Raw genomic sequence first — 23,159 nt, forward strand, 5'->3', positions numbered from 1 at the left:
CCCTCTTATTGTGCTGGTCCATGATTTGGTCTTCAGGGACCGGCTGACTGAAAGCCAGAAGCACTTTGCTCTTGGCTGAAGGATTTTTAGCAGAGGCACACTTTATTCGCAGCATGGCATGGATTAGCCTACAGGCCTCCGTGATGGAACAGCACCCAATTCCCTCCTTTCCACCCTTGCTCTTGTACCCTCTCAGGAGTGTTTTGGCTCCTGATCTTTGTTCTGGAGAGGATCTGAACCCTTCCAGCTCCCTCCCTGCTCCCTCACATCACAGCCAGAGCTCTGTCCTTTGGCTTGTCATTTGTATGGACCATTTTTCTACGGAGTTTAAAGTCACTTCTAGCACCACTAAAGAGCTTTCACCCCGTTACTTGGCATTTCCCAGGAGGATTGGCCTGAGAGGCTTGGCTGGTAGAATCATAGAATATCCTGAGTGATATTCCTTCCTGAAGGGGAAGGGACTCACATCCTCAAGCCCAGCTCCTGGCCCTGCACAGGACAACCCCAAGAATCCCATCGCATGCCCATTAACCTCCACATAGAAAAACAGATTCATAGAATAACCAGAATTACAAGGGACCCCCAAGGATCATCGAGTTCACATCCTCTCCTTGCACAGCCCCAAGAACCCCACCCTGTGCCTGAGAGCGTTGTCCAAACGCTCCTTGAGCTCTGCCAGGCTTGGGGTTGTGACCACTTCCCTGGGGAGCCTGTTCCAGTGCAACCATTCCATCTAATAATGGCCCCACTTCCAATGACGAAGTGGTATGACCACGGCGACCCATCGCACAGGCTATTTCGGGGCTGCAACCCCCCGCCACGCCGCCACCGCACCCCGTATCCCCCAAAAGACAGGCGGGAGTTTCCCTGGCTTGTGAAGAAACAGCTGCTCGGTGAGGTTCGCTCCAAGGGCCGCCGGACCGCGGCTCTAGGGCGGCCAGCAGCCCCGTCCCGCCGTGCCCGTCCCGCCGTGCCCGTCCCGCCGTGCCCGTCCCGGTATCCGAGGGATTTTCGGGATGCGCTTCCCTGTCCAGGCGGCCGCCCGGGATGGGGCGGAACGTTCGGCGCGGCCCGCGCGTTCCGGGGGGGAAGGGGCCGCGCGCGCGCGGACGCCGGCGCCGCCATCATGGCGGCCTGAGGCGCGGCGGGCTCGGCGCCGGGAGCGGCGGGCGGCAGGCCGGGAGCCGACAGGTAACGCCTCGGGCCGGGGCGGCCCTGAGGGACCTCCCGGTAAATCGCCCCCTGAGGAAGGGCTCGGCCCGCTCGGTGGGGCCCGGGGGCTCTGCCGGGGGTCAGGGGAGGGACGGCAGGGCCGGGAAACCCCCGCCTCCCTGTGCGGGGTCTGCGGGCCGCTTCCCGCCCTGAAACCCCCTCAGAGAGGACTGACCGGGAGGAGCCCGGTTTGCCCCCGTGCACGGGTTGTCGTAGCCTTTGGCCAAGCTCCGTTGGAGCGTTTTGTGTATTTCAGTCACTTCTCACCAGGGTAAGACGGTTGTGGAAGCAGCGAGGTATTCCCGGGTGTGCGGACAGGTTGCAATAGCACCGCTGTTGTCTGAACTTGCGCTTGGAAAGGAGTAAAGAGTTGGCATTCCTTCCCTTTTAGGGCATGGATACAGCCAGCCATTCCTTTGCAACCTCACGCTCCAGCGTGTGGTTTGGTTAGCTGTGAGGGAGGAACAATAGAACCGGGGAATCTGAATCCTTTTCCCAGCTCGCTCAGACCATGTGCTCTCCTGAGGAAATTGTCCTCTGTGTCTGTTCCTTCTCCGTGAGTGGGGAGGGCAGCACTGGTGTGCGAGGAACCCACACTGAGTGTTACTGTATTGCAGGGATGTCTCAGTCAGAACTGAGGTGCTGTTCTTGTGCCTCTGACAGAAAGAGGATTTACACCGAGAGCTGAGACATCTCTGTGTGCAGAGTGTGAAAGGTTGCCTGCTCAGGTTGAGACCATTGAGGTGTAAAACAGGAGGGTGAAGTGTATTTTTAGAAGTTGACTAATACAGGAAGCTGTGATGCCTTCAGAAGCCTTAATTTGGGTAGGCCTGGTGAAACAGTGAAACCCCTGTGTGACTGTGCTCCCCCATGGGGGAGGATGTGGGCCCGGTGGTCACAGAACCAGACACAATCTCTGGTGTTTGGTTCTCTGCTGTTTGTTTGGTTTTCTTCTCCAGAGTAAAGGTTACGCCCTCTATTTTATACTTATCCCATACAAACATAGCACAACTCCCCCCCCCCCATCTGCCAAGTTCTTTGTTTGGTGTCTGAATAACATGCTTGGGAAGTTTTGTCTCCGTTGTTTGTAAACAAACAACTTGCTTTGTGCCGCTTGTTAATAAATAGTGGTTTAGGTTTCAAAAACAACATGTTGGTGCTGGGAGACAACATGCACACCAGAAATGTCAGGCAGCAGAGGAAGACAAAGACCTCTCTTTACAGGGACTTAAATAGAGCCTTTGTCGACAGGGTATTTTTATCACTTGAACTTTCCAGTTAACCCAAAACACTTAAACTGTGCAGTGCAGACTGGTGAGCTGCTTTACAGGCCTGTTCTCTTTGCCTTTTGGGCTCAGAAAGCAGTAGGAATTATGTGCACACACTATATATGTAACCAGTGTCAAAGGAAAAGGTGTGGTGTGTGAGCACACAGTGTGGATCGGTCCTTCACAGGGAATTACAGTAGGGGCTGGTTTTGGGGTGTGTGATGAGGAAGGAGGAAGCCTCAGCTGGCCTCTAACAGATATATCAAAAGCATCTTTCACATTTGGCAGCATCAGTGTAAGGAAAAGTCTGAAAACAACATGAAATCTAAACTTTCCTTCTGGCAAGGGCAGATCCTTTTAGGGGACTGAACAGAGAGAAATTTTGCTCAGATACTGTGTGGGTCATTTTTGCTCCCCAGACAAATCAGCAGTTGAACCTGCTGGGTTTGTGGCCTGCCCTGGGTACTGGAGAAGAGCCTGGCTCTGCTGCAGTGAAAAAAGCTCAGCACCTCCTGGTCCATTGCCAGGCAGGACTTGGCAGAGGAGGAAGAATGTATTAATATTATATTCTTTTATTGACAGATTGAAAACCTAGAATGGCAGGGGAACAGAAACCGTCCTGCAATCTTCTAGAGCAGTTTATTTTACTGGCCAAAGGTACAAGTGGCTCCGCTCTGACTGCTCTTATAAATCAAGTGCTGGAGGCTCCTGGGGTTTATGTCTTTGGAGAACTGTTGGAGTTAACAAACGTGCAGGAGGTAAGAGATGAGTTTCCATCCTAATGCCCTTTTCTGCACTCCTCCAATATGAGGGATCCCCAGAAATTTTCACACACAGCCTGTGCATGAAATTTCTGTGCCAGGAAGGGCCTGATGCGACTTATTTTGGTTCTGAGATGTTTGTGTGTGAGAGACTGATGTTGCTTTTGCCTTGTATATGTTAGGTGTTAAAAAATACCTATATAAAGCTTTGCTACCTTAATGCAATTGCTAACACAGCAGAAACCTGGCAGCAGCACAGTAACAGTTTTAGGAAGGCACTTGGCCAACCAGCAACAAAAAAAATCCCTTTCTACTCCTTTGCTGTCCTGGAAAGCAGAACTTCAGTGCTCTCCAAAAGTCTTTGTGAACAGATGTCTAGTGTATCAGGCCTGGGTGGTAACCAAATCCAAACCATTTCAAACCAAGATGGAAAGTAAGTTCCAGAGCTTTTGCTGAGAATGCCTTGCCAGCCCCTACCTCTACTCCAGCAAGGGAATCTAAGCTGAGTATCTCTGCAGCTGGAATAACGCAGTGTGCAGCAAGTTTGGCTTTCCAGACAGGCTCCTAAATATGCCCAGAAGTGCCTCTATGGTTATTCAGCATCAACTCACAAGGACTTTCTCCCCTCCCCCCCGGATTGTGTGCAGCAAATTTTATTAAAAAAACCCCAATCAATAAAAATCACTGCTTGGTGCTGCTGTTACCCAGTGAAGTGTTTGCAGGCAAGGAGTGCTGTTACATTTGAGTGTTCAAATGCACTCAACTCACCGTGTTCCAGCTTGCTTTGCTTTGAAGCTGTGGTGGCTCTGCAGGTGAGTTGCCTTTGCTTTCACAGTCACAGCCAGGATGCTTAACCAGCCATCACCATTGCCTGCTTACTTATCACATGAGGAGAAGAGCTGGCCCTGTAGGTTGTCAGCTGAAATTAAGATTTGCCTCTTTCTTTTACCCCCTGAGGTGCTGCACAAAGCAGTTGACAGCCCAAACTGTAGTTATTTCTGGGGCATAGAATTGGCTGGATCATCTTGACTCTAAAACTGCTGAAATTTGCTGCTGCTCCTGAGCCCTTAGAAAGGGTCCAGCTCTTTAAGACAGAGATGTAGTTGCTTTTCTGGGTACTTCTTGTCCTATGCAGGCTTAAACCATTCTCTGGAGAAGTTGATTATCAGGGTTGTGTTGACTGTTACTATTCAATGTGACATTTCTTTTCTTCCCACTCAGCTTGCTGAAGGGTCCAATGCTGCTTATTTCCAGCTGCTGAACCTGTTTGCATACGGAACGTACCGAGACTATGTAGGTAAGAGACTGCTGCCTGATTGCAGAGGGCAGGGCTGGGCTGCCCTCCGGGATTGTCGGAGGCAGCTCCTTGCTTTCTGTGATGCCTGGTGGAGTGTGGCTGAGGGAAATTGTCCAAGAACAGAATTTGCTTGGGAGGAGAGTTCTCCATAGGGGTTCTCTGCGTCCTGTGTGCTTTTTAATTGCTAAAATTAAAGGAAGGGCTAGAGACCACAATGTGGTACTGGTTTGGATGGGACAGCAGTGCTGGATGGAATTGGTCTGTAGCAGAATTCATTAACATTCACAGACCACTTACCTCTGCAGAGGGCAATTTCAGACACCTGTTTGGAAATTTAGATGGCACCGCTTATGGAAACTGCAGAAAACTTTGTCTAAGTTGTTCTGCATTATTTATAAAAACCTATATGGTTTATGAGACAACCTTTTATTCCATGACAGCACTGCTGAAACAAAATGAAGAATTTCTTAGCTAGAATAGAAGTTGAAATAATGACTTTTATACAGCTTCAGAGGGACTGTGTGTGAATCATCTTTGTATCTGTCGAAATGTGCTTTTATCTCTGGTGCTTATGCTTCCATTCTGCTACAATTTAATGCTTCATTTGTGGGTAGCAGCCTCATCCGGACCATTACGGAGTGTGACAAAGAATTCTGTCATGGTGCTGGCTATCACTGTGCTGGATGAGCTATCTAGTTCCTGTAAGGAGAAGTGGCATCTGTAAGTGCAAGGACTGGAAATTCCAGTGGCTGTGGAACAACACGAGCCTCATGAATTCTGTGGCTGATTAGAGGATGTGTTTGCTGTTCATGGCTCTTGTGTCCCAGCATGTGACAGCACAGATCGTTCTTCCTTTTCTAGTGGAGAGAGAAAAATGGGTAAAGGTAGTCAAAATGTAGAACAGTGGATGAGGTGGGATGGATGGGAGAACTTGAGTGGCCCTGAAACATTAATTTCCATTAAAGTAGATATTTTAAAGAGGGTTTTTTGCTTTGGAGAGCTGCCAGTTTCCTTTTTGTTTTTAAATATTCATGAGGCACATGGATATAATACTGTGACAGTGTGGCCATCTAGATTAATAATTTTTCCTCTCTTCCTCAGCCTGGTACTTTAAACTTTCAACTCTAAATTCTGCAGTTCTTCAGAGAAATAAAACCAGCTGTATTTGTGAACAGATTAGCCAAGAAGGAAGATTTTATTCTGTCAGCTTGTTAATGAAATAAAAATTACTTATTAGAAACAAAACATTGACCAGCAGTTTTGGCAGGGCACCACTTGTGAATTACCTTCTAATTTCAGAACCAGAATTACTAAAGAAGCAGAGAAGCATGGAATTGTCAAGTTGTTTTTAACAAGTCCTGAATCCTGTCTTTTTGACATTAACAGCAAACAAAGACAACCTTCCTGAATTAACAGTGACTCAGACAAACAAGCTGAAGCACTTGACGATCGTAAGCCTGGCGTCCCGAATGAAGGTAACGTGCCTGGAGTGTGGCACCACTGGGCTCTTGGTTTAGTTTTAGAAAATAGCATCCACTCCATAGCACTGAAGTGCTATGGAATCCATAATTACTCACAAAAAAATTCTGTCCTAGGAAAGTACCTGCAGTGTACAGTGTTCTCTCCTGGTGCATTTGGGACATTAGCCTAGTGGAATTCCATGGATGAGGTGTAAGGGTGTCTGAACTGACGTGCAAATTGGTCAGGAAGGCCTGGGAAACTTTGTATGGCTTCATTCACTGCTGGAAACAGAGAATCCTGCTTAAAACCACTTTTTGTTCTAGAAAGGGCTAAGCCAGCACTCTTAATTTCTTATACAATCCCATTACCTTTTTTCTTCCGTGATGTGCTAATGCCAAAGCTTCGGGAATTACTGAAGTTGTGACAGAATATTTCATGGCCTGGCAGGTGTTTGTTCTGCCACGATCAGTCACTGCTGCATGTGCAGGTTAAAGTGTAGGATACAGTAAAAGTTTGAGTCTTGACCTTCTCAGACTTAGCTGTTCATTTTTGACTCTAGGACTGTTGACTTACTCTTGGTCTTGCTTTTTTAGTGCATTCCCTATTCTGTGTTGCTGAAGGACCTGGATATGAGGAATCTGAGGGAGTTGGAAGATCTGATTATTGAGGCGGTTTATACAGATATTATCCAGGGGAAGTTGGATCAGCGAAACCAGGTGTTAGAGGTGGATTTTTGTATTGGTAGAGACATTCAGAAGAAGGACATCAGTAACATTGTCAAAACACTCCAGGAATGGTGAGGCAGCCTCTCTACCTTTCTTGTTCCTTGTTACGTGGCTTGTCCTGTTTTTAGCTTATCCTCAGAGTTTCAAGTGCTGGCTCAATTTCATGTTCCATTAATCAGGAGTCCTGTGCTATAAATCGGCACGTGGAGGAGGAGTCTGTTGGGCGAGTTTTCCAAGATCCCATCTGGGACTCAATTTGTGTTATATGTGAAGCCAAACTACCACATGGTGAGCTTCTGCTCACACTGTTGTTTTTACATGGCAGGACCCCAGCGAGGAGAAGAGGCTTGTGCAGAGAGAGGTGCCAAACTGGACCCAAGGTCCTCTCCTTGCTGCTGTTACACTTGATAATGAAAACAGAACTGTTACTTTACAGCCTTTTTCACTGGGATGAGAACCATGTGGGCAAATTCTAGAGACTGCTGCCTGCAACCACAGTGGGACTGTGGTATTATCATTTTGTACCTTTGCCAGGAGCTACTTCTCATCTTTTTGTAGGACTCCTTTCCCACCCAGAGAAATTCCCCTGTAGACTTTGGAGCCCGTGGCAGATCCTAAACTGACTGGGAATTGCTTCCTAGTTGCTGTGGCAATGAGTGCATGAAAAGTAACTAAACTGCTGGGCAAATACACTGTCCTGAGGTGGGGGCAGGTTTTTTGCTTCTCTACTCCAACTCCCTCAGTCCCATCATGGCAGGAGGGCTCTGGCAGCTTCCAGGACCTTACAACCCTGTTTGGAAGGTAACAGTGAACCCACTTTTTTGTCTTCTCCAGATCTGAGTTCTTGTCATTTGAACACTTATTTTGGTATTACTTTTTTCCTTAATTTTAAAATTTTTCTTACTTTAAATAATGTGTTGCATCCCTGTTTGAGCCGCAATTCTGATTGAAAAGGAAGGTTGAAAGTACAATGAACCTGCCCTTACTCTTTGATGGTAAGAGCAACACAGACTCTCTAGAGAATGCTGTGAAATTCATCGAGTATGCAGCAAAAAAAACTTGCCAGCTTTTTGCATCTCTAAGCAGGAGGTATAAATTTAATAATCTCTTAAACTTTTGGATAAGTGTGACTTTTCAGTGCCTGACTGAGCTGCTCCAGAGGGAACTCATAGACATTGTTTGACATGGTTTGTGTCTTACAGGTGCGACGGTTGTGAGGCAGTTCTTTTAGGAATTGAGCAGCAAGTACTTAGAGCCAACCAGTACAAAGAGAACCATCACAGAACTCAGCAGCAGGTAGAGATGGAGGTGGGTACAGCGTAATTTCAGAGTGGTTGATAAGTGTTTGCTGAAAAAAATGATCCGGTAACACCTGGTTGATGGTCATGGCTCTCTGAATCAGGCTGGCAATCATGCAAATAAGGTGTGGGGTAGGAAGAAAACACGTCTGTTTCTCAGTGCTGGTAAGACCACAAACATCACATTTGCCCACTACGAGCAGATTGCACCTTTCTTGATACATTTTTATAAATTTAGGGTAGGTGACTGAACTAACTGTTGTCCTACATTGATTTGTGTGGAAAACTGTGCTTTCAGCACAAGGCTTTGATACAATTCTGTAGGAATTGTAGGCAGGTTGGAAGCTAAAAAATAAACCAGTTCTCTTTGTTTGGCACCTGAAAGTGCGATTGACAAAAATCTCTCGAGGCTCGTTGCCTTTGCAAAACGTGCCCCCGGCAGCTCCCCCGGGGGCCGGGGCGGCCCGGCCGGGCCCTGCGCGCTCCCGCCCGTAGGTGGCAGCACGAGCCCGCGGTCCGGCCGGCCCGAGCCACCAAACCCACCTAAAGGTGGGAACGGGCCTCCCGAGGCGCTGGATCAGGGCTTATTTCTTGCCAAAGGCTGCATCCCTGCAGGTTTATGTTTGCGTGTGCTTGGAGGCTCTATCAGCATCCATTGGACGTTTGGTTTGCCAAATGCCTTTGGCCTGGTGTTGGTGCACCTGACTCCCAAACCTTGGGGTTTTTTTTTTAAAGGTTTGCTCATTGTATTTGTAGTGAGCCCTACAGAGTTCCAGGGGACAGAGGATGGTTCCTGGTGATGCATCTCTCCTTTTCAGCCACAGTAGCAGAAACATTACTGCTGCCTCCCATGAAACCAATTTCTGTTCCCACTTCTAGCAAATACCTATGGCTCAACCAGCCAACCAGGTCAAATGGCATTTTCCCTTTTCAAGTGCTGTCCTAAGAGCAAATTTTTCTTTCACAGTCTCCTTTCACCTTCTGCTTCTGGCCAACAGAAAAGTAGAATGGCTGCCTTCTTCGCCAAGGCAGTAGTAGGTCCCTCCAGCCAGGAAGAAAGGTGGTACAATATTGTGCCATTGTCTCTTAGGAAAAAAAAAAGGACTCCCCAGTTATTCTGTATTTGACCCAGACTGGAAATATTAACAGCTCTGGCTGTAAATGAGGATGAAACATTAATAAAGTCAAATGCAGAGCGCGTTACTGCTGGGAGAGTCTCTTTTGTAATCTCCACTCTGTACTCCAGGGGATTTTCAATATGTTTATGAACAGAGTTTCTGCTGTGAGGGGAGAAAGAAGCAGGTGCTGATTCACTGTCTCTTCTTGGCCAGGTCACAAACATAAAGAAAACATTAAAAGCTACAGCCTCGTCGTCGGCACAGGAGATGGAACAGCAGCTGGTAGAGCGAGAGTGCCCTCCACACACAGAACAAAGGCAGCCCACAAAGAAGATGTCCAAAGTCAAAGGGCTGGTCTCCAGCCGCCACTAGAACATACCATCCACATTGTCATTCAGTTAGGAATGACAACAGGAGGAGCAAAAAGGGCCTGCAACTCCTTTTTCAGTGGGTTCTGGGCCAGTCCCTTCCAGGCTGGCAGATAAAAGCCGTGTTTGAACACAGCTCCCAGTTAGCAGCACCTGGCTAAGTTACACTGTGTAGCCCCTATGAATTTTCAGGGTGTCCCTGTTCTGGTCTTCTAAAGAGGGACTTTTAAAGAAAGGGACTAACCAAAGGGGGCAGGAAAAAAACCAAAATATCTGTGGACAGTTTTGCTCCCTCCCAGCTAGTTTTATTGCTGCTTAACCTTGAGGAAGCTGCTGTACTAAATCAGATCTTGGGAAGAGCTTCTATAGCAAGTGTCTGAATCCCAGGGTTGAAGTGTGGCTACCAAAGCCAGGCTGGGAGTGAGGAAGCCATCAACACAGATCTTTTCATTCCCAAAGGGAGCGCAGGAAGGTTTCTAGGCCAGGAACTGCTTTACATGGAAGTCTTCAGCCTTTCTGCTACCCCTGTCTATTTTAAACTGGGGTGAAATTCACACTACCTCGCTCTGTGAAGATGAGATCCAGTGCTGGGCTGTTTACTTAACTGTCTGTTTACTGCCCTTACTAAGCCCTTTAATCTCTCACAGATTTAAAGCACTGTTCTGCATCTCTGAGGCATCAATACAATAAGGAGGAAGCAGGCTGCTCTTTCACGCCTTCCTTCTTGCAGGTGGTCAGGGGCACGCTAGAAACTGGTCCTCCTGAATGTGATGTGACCTCCCAGAGCTGCTTGTGAGTTGTTTCCCCCATTGATACCTTCGGAGGGTAATGCATTCGCTCTTGCTTGGATGCTGGCGACAGTGGTCTGCACGGGAGAGGAGCCTGTTTGGCATCAAGGCAGGCTGGTGGCCCAGGACCCACTGGCAGGGGTCGCAGCAGCATCCCCTTGCTGAAGCAACGGACTTGACTAGTTTTTCTGAATTTTGAACACTTTCAGGTTGTATTTTCTTCCTTTTTTTTTTTTTTTTTTTGTACATTGTTGTGATTCTAAAGCATTTCAGCCTTTGTTTTGTGGGTTTTTTTTTTTTTATTTGTTACAGACTAACTTCAGGTGATTTGCACCTAGTTTGTCAAGGTGTGGGGTTTTGGTTTTTTTTTTAAGGGGGAAGCATTGGAACAGCAATTCACGAAAAAGCACATTTTAGAAAAAAAATTAAAAATGCTGATTTAATGTCAGAGTCTGGAGTCTTGACTTTGAGGCTGCTTTAGGCTTGTAGTCCAGTGGCACTTGCTCACTTGAGAATTTACTTGATTCTTAGTGTATGTTATCCAAAGGTCTTACTGAGCTCCCTTATTCATGTGAGAGGCAGGAAAGCGCTCTTCATGTTTTGTCAGTAGTTCACCTTTGTCCAAATTTGTGCAGAAGGATCCGTGGCAGAGCTGGTAGCCAAGCCCAGTGTCCTGAGCCTGAACAGCTTGGGCTGGCTGTGGAAGGTTTGTAGTTGTGCTCTGTCTTAGGCCAGTCAATTCCTCCCTTTGGGTCTAGCAGAGTGTGCTTTGTAGTTTGGCCCCTCCACTTTGCTTCTGTAAAGGGAAGAGCTTCCTGTGAGCAGGCAGGGGAGCTGTTGAAGCAGAGGACTGTGACAGTCCTCCAGTCCTGCAGCCAGCTGTCACCTGCGCTTGCTTGTGCAGTGCACGTGCCTTCCTCTTATTGCTACCAGGACTCTTTGCCATCTGCGTGTTTGCAGTCCTCAGTCACAGGACTTGTTCACTTTTGAAAGTAAATCTCTCTCCTTTTCTTCTCCTGCAGAGCAGGTACACCAGCTTTTAATCTGGAGAGGTAGATCTAAATAATCCCACTCCATCTTCCTCTGGGTCAAGTCCCAGAGGCTTCTGATTCTGATCGAGCTTCTGATTCTTTACCAGCTCTCTGTCCCCCTACAAATCCCAGCCAAAATATTCCCAGGGAAGGACATTAAGGGAGTAAGTCCAGAGCATGAAGCCCTCCCCTGTACCTCAAGGGAGTTGCTCCCTAAGCAGTGACAGTACTAGTTCCTGTTCCAGCTTCTCCCAGTGTTTAGCTGACAGCTTCTGAGAGGTGCAGGTGGACTTTGTGTCCCCGAATCTGTGTGATGGAGACGGACTGGGTCTGTTTCTGGCTTGCTGTGTGGACAGCTGCAGCGTACTGGTTGTCCAGTTCCTCACTGGATTTGACTGGTGAGAATAGGCTCTGTTTTCTTTCCCTCCCATTTGTAATATCAGTCCTGTAAAGAGGCAGGAGGAATACAAATGCCTTTGGACATTGTTTTTAGCTCCTCAGCAAGCCACAGTCTGCTGGGGAAATAGATGTGAGTTTGGCACCCTTGGTGTTTGTTCCCTGCCAGTTACAGGAGTCACATTAGTTTGCTGGAGCTTCTTTTAGTGTGTTGGAAGTTTTCGAGTTTGTTCTTACGTTTTTGCTGTTCTCAAAGCCTGGCTGGGGGTGAGGATCTTATTCATGCTTCAGTACACATTGCCTTTGATCAGCAAAGAAGCAAGGGAGGAAATAGCACTTGGAATAAAGAGCTGTCCCATGTTTGGTGGCGACAGAGGACGGAGAAGGGACTGGGGTATTGGAGGGAATGGAGCTGTTTGCGTGTTTGGCTCTCCTGGTATGCCAGCGACGGGCTTGGTGCCGCAAAAGGAGGGGGGTGTCTGCAATGAGCCCAGGCTGAGATGAGTCATTAACAAATGACATGCACAGAGTACCTGGGGGAGGCAAAACAGCTCTGCAGCAGCTGGTTAATGAATCTGGCTTGAAGGAAAGAGTTAGAAGCTATTCCGGGAACGAAGCAGAAGGCAGAGTTGTTAACAGAGAAGGATGCAGGAGGTGCTGTGCTGTTTGAGAAGGACAATAGATAAAGACTCTGTTGGCTCCCTGTGACTACAGGAAGGGCAGCAACTCAGCCGAGTTGCATGAATTAGGGACGGGATTGTGAACAGTTTTGAGTAGGGAGTGCTCAGGGAGCTTAACTGTGCTATGGGAATGAGAGGGAGGTGGAAGCAGAGGCAGTTTTGATGTAAACTCCCATGTGTTGCATGTGCCTGCTGGAGGCAGCTAAGGCAGCTTGTCCGAGCACTGCTGGACTCTGCTGGATGCTGCTCCCTGGCACGGGGAGAGTGTCCTGCCCTGCTTTGGTTTATGGCAGCAAAGAGCTGCTCCAGCTGCAGCTCGCTCCAAGATTGCAGCAGGACAGACTTTGAGCTATTGAACTTCTGTTTGCCTCCTCCACCCCGAGGGAGACAAAGTGGTTGGAGCTACCTTCCCTCTGCTCTTCAGGGTTTTATTGTCTAGCTTTGTGTTCTGCAGCTCCACTTGTACTACTGCTTGTTTAATATGGAATTGAGCACTGAGCTGGAAAATGGAAGAGAGGATCTCAGCTGATTGCAGTGCTGGTAGGCTGCCCTAGCCCTAAAGCTGTGCCTCATGCTAACAAATGTCCCTGGCATTCCCACTGTGACTTGGTTGATACCAGCTAACATCAGGCAATTTTGGAACATGATAAAGCAATGCTGATGTCAGTCTTTTACAGAAGAAAAAAAGTTTTGGTTCAAAATCTATTCATCTTTTACTTCCCCCCTCACCTTCTTAAATAAGTTGAATGCCAGGGTAGTCTTGTGTTGAGAGTAGGAGGGAAAGTAAGTGATGCTGACATACCCTTCTGTATTCAAATTTGAGACTTATCCTGCAACTGGTCTTGTGCAGATTTCTGAAATCAAGTGGGTGCTTTTGGAGCTGCTCTCAGGCTCGCAGGTCTCTCTCCATGGATTCTGTACAGGAGTAGGACCTGCAGAGCTGCTCTCCAGAGCAAAGCTGGGGAAAGCAAAGCTTCTCTTCCTATAGAGACAGTGGTAGAAAGAGGTGGCCATTCTTCCACCAGCCCTGCAAAGGGAATTTTGCTGAACAGCTTTCAGTTTCTATAAGACTGGAAAATGATACAGGCCTCAGAGGGTGGCTTTGGTTTTAGTGTTCTTATCCTGAGGGTGAAATGCTTTGCTTCATGTGTGTGAAGCAGACTTGGGCTTACTCATTGCAGGGGAGACAGAAGGAGGAGTGCCCTTAGCTTTGATAGCTGTATTGGAACATAACAAATCACATGGGTAAACCAGACTTTTCCTAAGCTTTCAGTTCTCTACAGGTTTATATGAGTGCAGCTAAGCTGGAAACCACACAAAGCCACCTCTGCAGGGTAAAACAGTCCAAGGTTGTGTGTTTGTAGGGCTGCTGTGCTGGGGTCTGTTACTTCAGCATCTGAGTCAATTGCAAACTGCAGTGGAGAGAGACAACCTTGCTCTTTATTATTATTCTTAAAAATGGGGAAATGGAGAAATTCAAGAACCTGCCCCACAAGCCCAGCTAGCCAGATCTTGGGCACCTCGTCCCAAACAAAGTCTCTTGTTTTTTTTCTACCCCACTGATTCCTCTATAGCATCTGACCTAATGCAAAGGAACCAAAACCTGAATCTACGTGGCATATTTTTGTGTAATCTGAGAGAGAGTAACCCAGCGGCAGCAAGGAAAGTAAATTAAAGTTTAGAGTGATCTCAGTTCCTACTTGAAACCTCAACCTTGTATTCTTAATACAGAGTTTTAGCCTGACAGTCTGATTGAATTTCTCAGCAGAGTTTTTAGAAATATGTCATTGTTTCACTCTGCTCCGTGATGAAGGTCCGTGTCTCTCAGGGACTGTTGACATTTTGCTGATATTTCATCAAGTTTGGCCCTACCACAGAGCTACCAGAGGTAAGTGATTGAGGTAAAGAGAGTGCGTGTTTACCCCCTAGGCTGGGCTGACCCTGTTCTCAGTGACTGTGGTGCTATTCCCCTCTCTGACTGGTGAACCGGGCCAGGAAAAGGCAGAGCAGCGCTTTGCTCCCTGCCTCCGAATCCACAGGCACAGACGCTTCTTTTTCCCACAGTGTGTTCATCTCAGGAGATACCCTGTTGCAAATTGCCTGAGTGTGGTTGCTGTGGCCACAGCTTTTTCTTGATAAGAAAAGATGTTCCTGCTCCGGTGAATGCATATACGCACTGGAAATTCCAGGCGGTAATGGGATGCCATAAGGTCATTTAATAGTCCTGAAATGTGTATTTCTCCACAGAGCACAGAAGAATTTGTGCCAATAGGCCTTGCTTGGTGTAATTCTAGTAGAAGATGGGACCCCCTTCTGTGTCTCCAAGCCTCCTATGGAGGCTTTGGAATATCTGTATCATTAGGGCATTTTAAAAATGCTGTAATCCCACATGATACTTCTGTGTTTCCAGAAAAGCTGTTTGTGGTGGGTAAGCGAAGCCTCACTCTGTCAGGGATCAGCCTTTTTGTGAGTATTTGGAGCTTGTCTGACCACAGGCTGTATCTTCATGGGTCTCAGGCTTGGAAGCAGTGCTGTTCAGCCCTCCAGACTTTTCCCAGAGATGCAGTTTATCTCAGCAGCCCTCATGCTTTGCTCAGTGTGTCGTGGTGAGCACAGTCCTAAGGCTGCTCTGTGCTAGTGCAGTCAGTAACGTCTCGGTGTTTCACTGTCACCTTTGCAGCTGTTAGAGAGCACCAGCTCCTTCAGGATCACCTGCCTTGCTGTGAAGCTGTACCTTTTACATCACAACTGTGAGATGACACCTCTCCTTGCTGGCAGACAAGCCAGGTGGGTAGGCATTGCTCTTCAGAGCTGTTCTGCACCTCGGGAGGTGAAGGCCGTTGCCTGGTTAAGCATAAAGGAAGTCAAGGACAAGGACAGTGTTATAAATAAGGGGCAAATAAGAGCTGTGTCCTGTTCCAGCTCTGCTGCAGTTGCAGAGAGCAACCTTGGGCAGATCAGCTCCTCTGCAGCTGCGTTTCCCAGCCTTGCTCCTGTGTGCTGACTGTGACAGGGGTTTGTGAAGGGCTTTGGTCTCCTGGCTGGGCAGAGTTCATTGCTGATGGAATTGATGCATACTTGCAGTAGGGGGGAAATCTTAAACCTTTTAAGCTTTTCCAGAAGTGATCTTCCTCCTCTGCAGCATACCCCTCTTTTCTCCTGATGCAGATAAGGTGGTCCATTGTGGGAATATCAGCCCAGAGTATTATGGGTAATATTCCAGGTTAATTATGGAGGGGGCAGGAAAAATAGCCTGTGCCGTTTTCAACAATATCAAAGGGATGCTACCTAATGATTTTCCTATTAGCTCTTTTCCCAGCCTGCTAGAGTCGCTGCAGAAGTGTCATTTACAAAGGCAGTTTGCAACTCATTACCCTGGATTTTCACTGTAGTTCTGCTCCAGAGAGCGTGGGCTTTTGCTGCGTGCCCCAAACCTAATGAATTGCCTGATTCGGTTAGTGCTGCCATCCCTTCTGACAAGGTTAGTTGCTGACTGACAGGAAGGGGCCTGAATTCAATTCCCTTCTTGTTTTCAACTCATGCTTGTGTCAAGCGCAGGCTCCCTCTGGAAGCTGCCCTGTGATCCCTTCCCTTTGTTTTTCTGCATTCTGAGGGAAGCAGCCCATGCTTGGAGAAGTCCTGCAGCAAGTGGCAGGAGCATGTGTGCTGCTGCCCCTGGCAGTCCCTGCTCAATGCCTCAAGTCCCTTTCCAGCTGGAAAATTCCTTTGCTCTCCAGCTCTGGGGCTCTGGGCTTTCCTTTTTCTTCATTGCTTTGGGATTTGCTGTCACCTGAGCTGGGCTTTGTAACCCTTCAGCCAATAAATACCTTGGAAAAATTGTAATGTGGGCTGGGGGAACTGAACTGATCTCCCACACATTAGAGGGCAACTGTGTCCCTGTTGTGGGAGCTCCAAGGTCTGCTCCAGCCTGTTTGAGCTTTGCCAGGCACTTGTACAACAGCGCTGGAGAAAGCTCTTGGTCCTTCTTCACTAGAGAGCAGTGTGCTTTTTCAGGCTGGGGGCCTATGGCTCAACTCCTGCTAGGAATAGCTCCTGGAGAGGAGAAATCAAGGCTGTTCTTGTGTCATGTCACAAGTGCTCCTGCTTGGAAGCTGAATGTGGCTACTGCTCATTCAGCTGGTGGTGCAGGAAACGTGGGTGCTGAGAGTGCTGGTTTGAGCCGAGTGTGGACAGAGGAGCCTGGGACTCCTGCTCCCCTCACTTCCAGGTGTGTGGACACACCTGCTAAATGCTGTTCTCTGAGCCTGCAGTTGAGATGTCAGATGCCACCCCCTGAGGCTGCAGCTTGCATCCAGGACATCTCTTGTTCAGTTACGCTGTCTCTGGGCTGGGCTGTGGCAGGGGAGTTTTTTAGTGCTGGCCCTGGATCCTTTTACTGGATGTCTTAAGGATCTGACCAAGCTGGCCCACAGGGGAGGCAGTGATGTTTCAGAGATCAGTTTGTTTCTGCTGCAGGTGGTGGGTGCCTCCTCCTCCACTCTTAATTAGATTCCAGTGGTCTCTCTTTCTTGCTGCCCTTGTTTGCTACTGAGCCCCTGTCAGGGAGACTCAGTTGTGGTTGTGGCCATTTCAGCTGCTCACTGTGCTCTAATGAGCTGCTTGTGATTCCCACTGAACTGAGGAAGGTGCTGTCAGTGCTCTGGAAACTGACCTCTACTGGCAGTGCCACTCTGCCTGTCAGACCCACCGGTCTGGCTGTGCCACGGGGAGCCTGAGGTTGAGTGGATCTGAGTTATCCCAAGTGCTCTTTCACCCCTGAGTGCTGCCTTCTCTCTTGCACATCAGCTCACACCCCATGTGGGCACAGTGTTTCCGTCCTGCAGGTGGGAATCCACGCGCTGAGGGATGGGGTGACTTATCCCTGGTCAGAGTGGAAGCAGCACAGCAAGGAGCCAGGCTGTCATCCCCTTCCTCTGCACCAGGAGCTCTCACTCTGATCACTCTCCTCCTGCCAATCAACTGTCCTTTTGCCGTGCAGTTTTGTCCTTTTCTTTGGCCTTGCTCTTTACCAGTGGATGGAAGGAACCTGTGCTGTGCTTTTTCCCTTGGACTGTGCTGCAGAGGAGAAAAGGGAATCCAGACCGTACATGACCCCAGGCTGTAATCTCTGATCTCCCCCCAAGGTTCTGCTTCACTTAGGTGGTCAAACTGTGTGAATTGAGTTCCTGGGACTGTGTCCTCCCCACTGTGTTGAGGAGAGCCCCTCTATCACCAGGCAGGTGGTTTTATTACAGCTCTGGCTTGCAGCAAAAAGCCAAAACTGGAAGGGGAATTGTCTCTACCATGGTCCCAGCCTGGCATTCTGTTATGGTCACTACTCTGGATTCATGTTCAAGGACCAGGACTCTGAGAGGGACCTGCAGCACCACCTTCTTACACCCTCTTTTCAGACCTGGTGTGCAAGGTGTGCACACCTTATTGTCCCTTAGGTTTGCTGTGTGACAGTGGACAGCCCATCCTTCCCTCTAGAGATGTGTGAAGCTGTAGGATGTTGTATTTGCCTTACAGAGCCCTGAGAGTGGGTTGTCATTACCTATGGACAGCTCTGGAGGGCTCCAGTTGACCCTCAGGCAGGGCACTGAGCTGCCACTTGCCCATCCTGCCTCCCTCCCTCCCAGGGTCTTGATTTTGTTCCCCATAGGCAACATCTTACGTGGTCCATCAGCTGCTGCTCCCTGTCCAGCTGGACTCTGTGGGCACCACGAGGTGGGTACCTGTGTCTGATGGAGGCTGTGCTCGTGCAAGGTTAGAAACGTCACCTGTGTGCTCCTAACCTGATGATTGAGCTGTCGGGTGTCTGGATAATTCCTCTTGTTCTGTAAACCTAATGTTCTCTAATAGTTGGGGTGAGTCTGGCTGAAGGTTTCTGTGGTTTCCTGGTGGTTGCTAAGGAAAAGGATTGCTCTGCCTCTGGGTCTTGGTGACTTTCTTTTTGCCCTGTCCTAGGCACCGGAGCCCAGCAGAACATAATGCTTGTTGTTTCCCAGCCCACTACAATGGTCAGGGCATAATTTGTGACTCCTGTCACGGCTGGGCTGGGCGCCTGCCACTCTTTTTTTCTAAGGCCTCTTTGAAGAATGAGACCAAAGAGCCTTCATGCAGGCGTTTGCATGTTTGCTGCGCTCCCTGCCCCCTCGCTTGCTGTTTCCTTTAGAGCTCCAAGTCATTTGAACGATTTATTTCATGCACTTTACATAGCAAGAAGCTGTAGCAACAGCTGTGTCCATGAATCCTTACCAGGCAGCCCTCGGTATATTTTGGTTTGTCTACGTATTGTCCCAGGCACAGTTAAATAAATCTCTGCTGGAGAAGGGACTTTACAGCTCAGCAGCGAAGGGCTGGCGAATGGGAATATCAACAAGATACTTAGTAAGCTGCTGGATCCTGGAATAACAGCGCCTCTGGCATAAAGCTCTGTTCCCACCAGCGCAGCTGGGGGCCAGATCCAGTGTGGGCTCTTTGTTGCTGTCAGCAGGGACTGCGTCTCCATACGGCGCCCAGTGATAAAACTATAGTTACGGGGTGAAAGTTGGACCCAAACCTGCAGACTGGAAGCAGTTAGAACATATCTAGGCCAGATGCTGCCCTTGTCGCCCTGCTGTCGATCCAGGGCTCGGCTGTTGAACGTGGTGTGCTCATTTCCACGGGTGCCATTTGGGATCTGGGCATGGATGAGCTCAGCTGGGTTCTGCAGAGGCTTGGAGCTGCACGCAGTACCGGGCAGCATTCAGTCCGTCAGGACATCACAGGATTCACAAGTTTACTTTTGCATACGGGATCAAAGCTTAAAATATCAGCTGGCCTTTCTCTCGCTCCTGACTTTTCTAAAACATCTGAACAATTTCTTCTTTAGCTCTGTTAAAATCAATCAATCCGACATTTAAATTGTATGTGAATTTGATAAATAAAGACAGGTTACAAAATGCCACACGGAATGATTTTTTTTTTTAAAGTTTTTCAACTACTTAGGACAAAAAAATGTTACAATGCTCAACTTTTCATTTAGTTACATAAATAATTTTTTTATAAATATCTCTTTATAAACAATATATAAATAGCTTTACAACATAAATACATTTATGCATGACATGAATTTACAAACAGCAACGTTATACAGCTGGCTTCATCAGTCTCTTGGAAAAGCACTGTCCCTTGTCTCGGTGAGTGTTTGTATATATAATATATATAAGATAGAGAGCACTTGTTAAAAAAGTAACAAAACCAAAACAGTTGGTGCCATGACTCCTCGTACCAAAAAGAAAAACACAGCCACGTCTTCTGTCCATTCCAGGGGGGTCACTGCTCTTCTGGGTGTTGCCTGGGGGATGGCCGTGCCTGGCCGCGCGTGGTAGGAGAAAGTGGACTATGGATTCAAAGCCCTGTGAGGAAGGAGAACAAGGTGCCTGTTAGTAGTTGCCATACAACACCATCCCAAGCTGAAACCCCTGTCAGAGTAACTCTGGCCTTGGGCTGGGGGATGCTGAAGTCAGCAGAAGCCCTCCCTGAGCTTTTTTGCTTGTGCTAAAGCAAAGAACCAGCTCACCCTTTGCTCTCTGGCTGTTTGGTATTTAGGGGAGAGGCTGAGGGAAGCTGCTGCTCCTCCTGCCCCTGCATCTGTTGGAAATCTTTTTTTTCCTAATGAGGATTTAGCAAGAGCAGATGCATGTGAGCTGGCTTCATAGTGTGCATGTGCTTCTTGGAGCCTGAGATGGGTGATTCCTTGGGATTACCAAGGAGCCTCTACACGAGAGAGCAGGCAAGCAGCCCACATCCCTCCAGGACAGGCTGGGGAGCAGCCCGCATCCCTCCAGGACATGCATTGGCATTCTGTGGGCACCTTTGGGCCACGCTCTTCCCGTTGCTCTGCAGAGCAACAGGATGCTGGATCCGGTCCCCTCTGTGCCCAGGGCCAGGTCAGGTCCCTGTGAGTGGGTCAGTGCTGTGCCATGGGAGGAAGAAGAAGGAATGACCTGGAATGCAGCAGGCAAGTGCTTCCCCTGCCATTGAGTTCATCTGCCTGTGACCTGTGGGCAGGGCCAGGCCAGACCCCAGCACCTTCAGGGAAAGCTGGCAGGGGAGGCATTGCCAGATTTCTCCCAAACCAGTCATTGTGGGCACGTGACATTTCCTTCACCCATCCGTCCCTACGCAGTGGCTGTGAAGAACTTCTCCCAGCTTCCCATAACTTGCTCAGATACAAAGCCAGAGTTGGGAAGTGCAACTCTTGGCAGTCACCACAACCAGAAGACACCTGGGGAATTTGTGTATTGTTTTTCCTTACATTAAAAGCATTGGTGCATGGCTGCGACAGGAAGCTCACTAACCCTCCCACTGCAGGCACACGGGGTACCCTGTCCTTCTAACGCCTACCCACAGGTCCAAGGTGTGTATCAAGCACAGGGAGGAAGTGGGAACATGTGGCTGCACTGCAGCTCCTCCTGCATCGTCCCCGGAGCCTACGGGTCTAGCTGAACCTGGGGGGAATCCAGCTTGAGCTGCTGCGGGAGCAGCTGGGATCTCTGATCCTTCCGCAAGGCAGCAGGAGGGGTGATGGAACGGTGGCAATGCAATTAACGCCAACTTGGGGTCTCTTTTTGCCCTCCAGCAACGCCGAGTGTTGCAGGGCTCAGCGGGATGACCCCCTGCGGTCCCGCCCGCTGGCATCTCGCGTTCGCGGGGCAGCTCATCCCGCGCATCCCCCGCGGTGCCGGAGCGGAGCCCCCGGCCCCATCCCGACCCCATCCCGGCCCGGCCGCGCACTCACCGCCAGGGGTCCCTCAGCATCCGAGGCCGCTCATGGCGCCGATGCGATCCAGCTTGAGCCCGAAGCAGCCCTTGCCCAGGCCCTTCTTGTGGAGGCCCTTGTGGCGGCGGCCCGGCGTGTCCTGCAGCAGCCGCGCCCAGCCTGCCCGCGGCCGCGCCTCGGCCCGCGCCTCCCGCGCCTCCCGCGGGCCCGACCCGCCGCCGCCGTTCCGCTCCTTCTCCCGCTCCTTCTCCCGCTCCTTCTCCCGCTCCGCCGTCTCGGGCGGACCCGCCGCCGCCGCCGCCGCTGCCGCCGACCCGCGGGACGCCTGTGGAGAGGGGAGAGGGTCAGAGCGCCGTCACCCCCAGCGACCCCACCAGTGTTGGGAACCCCCTGTTAAGGACCCGCAGCGGGTATCACACCCCCCTTCCCCCGCGACGCAAACACGGAATTGGGGTCTGTGCCCAGCAGTGCAGCCCATCACCCCGCGGCTGTGCCCAAGGCATCTTCTCCCCTCCCTAAATCTGTGCTGCCTTCCCTGGTGTCAGAGCATCCCCCTGACCCACACCACAGCGGTGTCTTCCTGCCCTCTCCCGGCAGTGCCCCGGTCACTGCATGTCCCCTCAAAAGGGCTGGTGGTGCTGCACCCCCCAGCTGCTCTGCTGTCACTATCCCGTTGTCCCATCACTCTGTCCTTTGCCCATGATCTGGAGGGCCCTGAAAGCTGGCAGGTTCTTTCCTTTCAGTCCCTTTATTTATGGCGTCCCCCACCAGTTTACAGAGCTCTTCAGATTACTGGGGGGTGGGGGTCCTGGCCCCCCAGCTCCATCTGCACCACTGCCTTTCAGAGTGTCCCCAGCAGTGATGGGGAGATCTGGGTTCCCTTTCCTTGCTGCTCCCTCCCCTAGTTAATAATCTCTGGGTGCCCCCACTCTTCCAGTTCTGACCCACAATTTGGGGTGCACACCTCCTTCCATCTCTGCCCCCCATCTCCTAGGCCATCTGTCTCCCTACTCAGAGCTTCTGCTTACCAAGCCCTGGGAATGCTCGCCTTCATTCACCTCCTCGACACCCCACCTCGTATCACCCCTTTCTCTACAGCCTGCACCCCAGTTCCTGACAGGGAAGCTACCACTCCTATCCCACTGCTATCCTGGGGCACCCCTCACTCCGTGTCCCCACCTCTGTGCCCGGCCCTCAGGGCAGTGCCACCCAGTGTCAGTGGCCTCTGGCGCATCCCTCCTCCTCAGCATCTCGGGACACCCAGACGGGACACCCCCATTTGGTGCACCCCTTCCCCGAGGGACACCCCGGATGCTCCTGCCTGGGCCGTTTGGTCAGGACGGCCCGGGGGGCTCCGACCTCTCACTATGCCCACCGTGCACCTGCTGCTTGCCCTGCCCCGGCTCTGCTCCCCTCCCCAAGTGCCTGGCACAGCGGGGTCCCAAGGGTGACGCCGGGGAGCAGACTGCCATCCCCCCTGGCGCTGATCCCGCGGGGTACAGGGCACAGAGTGTCCCCTCCAGCCTCTAGTTTGGGGCTGATGTCTCCGGACACGCGCGTTTGGGACAGCCCGGAGAAGCAGGGAGTCCCCTTGCAGTCAAACAGCCCGTGGGGAAAGACAGACCCCCCTCTGCACTGACTCTGCCACCGCACAGTCCCCCCACGTCCCCTCCCTGTGCCGTTAGGAACCTCAGCGGGACGGGGAGAGGAGGGAGAGCCGTGGGCAGCCTCCGCCGTACCTTCTGTGGGAGCTGAGACGCCGGCTTCGCCTCCAGCCTGACGGAGAGCAGCGCGAGTAAAAGTCCACCAGCCAGCAAGGATGAGATCTGCATCCTGCGGGGCCGCGCGGGAGGGGAGCCGGGGGGGCAGCGGGGAGCCGAGGGCAGCCCCGGGGAGAGGCCGGGACCGACGGGAGTCAAAGTTCAGAGCGGAGCCGCGAGGTCCCTCCTGCCGCCTGCAAAGTGCCGAGCTTGTGAACTTGGGCTTTCT

General features: G+C 50.3%; 2 protein-coding genes across 3 annotated transcripts; one reads left to right on the forward strand and one right to left on the reverse strand.

The window, feature by feature from the left end:
• Positions 1–1,105: 1,105 nt before the first annotated feature.
• COPS7B (COP9 signalosome subunit 7B) lies at positions 1,106–10,744 on the forward strand. The gene is made up of 7 exons (XM_050307872.1): positions 1,106–1,191; positions 3,063–3,238; positions 4,463–4,538; positions 5,925–6,013; positions 6,593–6,795; positions 7,927–8,032; positions 9,354–10,744. Exons 2-7 carry the CDS (start codon positions 3,077–3,079, stop codon positions 9,510–9,512), a joined length of 795 nt encoding a protein of 264 aa, XP_050163829.1. The 5' UTR covers positions 1,106–1,191; positions 3,063–3,076; the 3' UTR covers positions 9,513–10,744.
• Positions 10,745–19,354: 8,610 nt separating this feature from the next.
• NPPC (natriuretic peptide C) lies at positions 19,355–23,159 on the reverse strand. 2 transcript variants are annotated; one of them, XM_050307876.1, is made up of 3 exons: positions 22,910–23,159; positions 21,189–21,495; positions 19,355–19,803 (listed from the first exon to the last, which is right to left on the reverse strand). In XM_050307876.1, the coding sequence occupies exons 1-2, from the start codon at positions 23,000–23,002 to the stop codon at positions 21,202–21,204; spliced, it is 387 nt and encodes a 128-aa protein (XP_050163833.1). In that variant the 5' UTR covers positions 23,003–23,159; the 3' UTR covers positions 19,355–19,803; positions 21,189–21,201. The 2 variants fall into 2 exon arrangements, with proteins under 2 accessions (XP_050163833.1, XP_050163834.1); XM_050307877.1 differs by lacking the exon at positions 22,910–23,159 and adding an exon at positions 21,590–21,712.

The sequence above is a fragment of the Myiozetetes cayanensis genome, unplaced genomic scaffold (assembly GCF_022539395.1).
Source record: "Myiozetetes cayanensis isolate MyiCay16 unplaced genomic scaffold, myiCay2020 scf13, whole genome shotgun sequence".
NCBI lineage: Eukaryota > Metazoa > Chordata > Aves > Passeriformes > Tyrannidae > Myiozetetes > Myiozetetes cayanensis.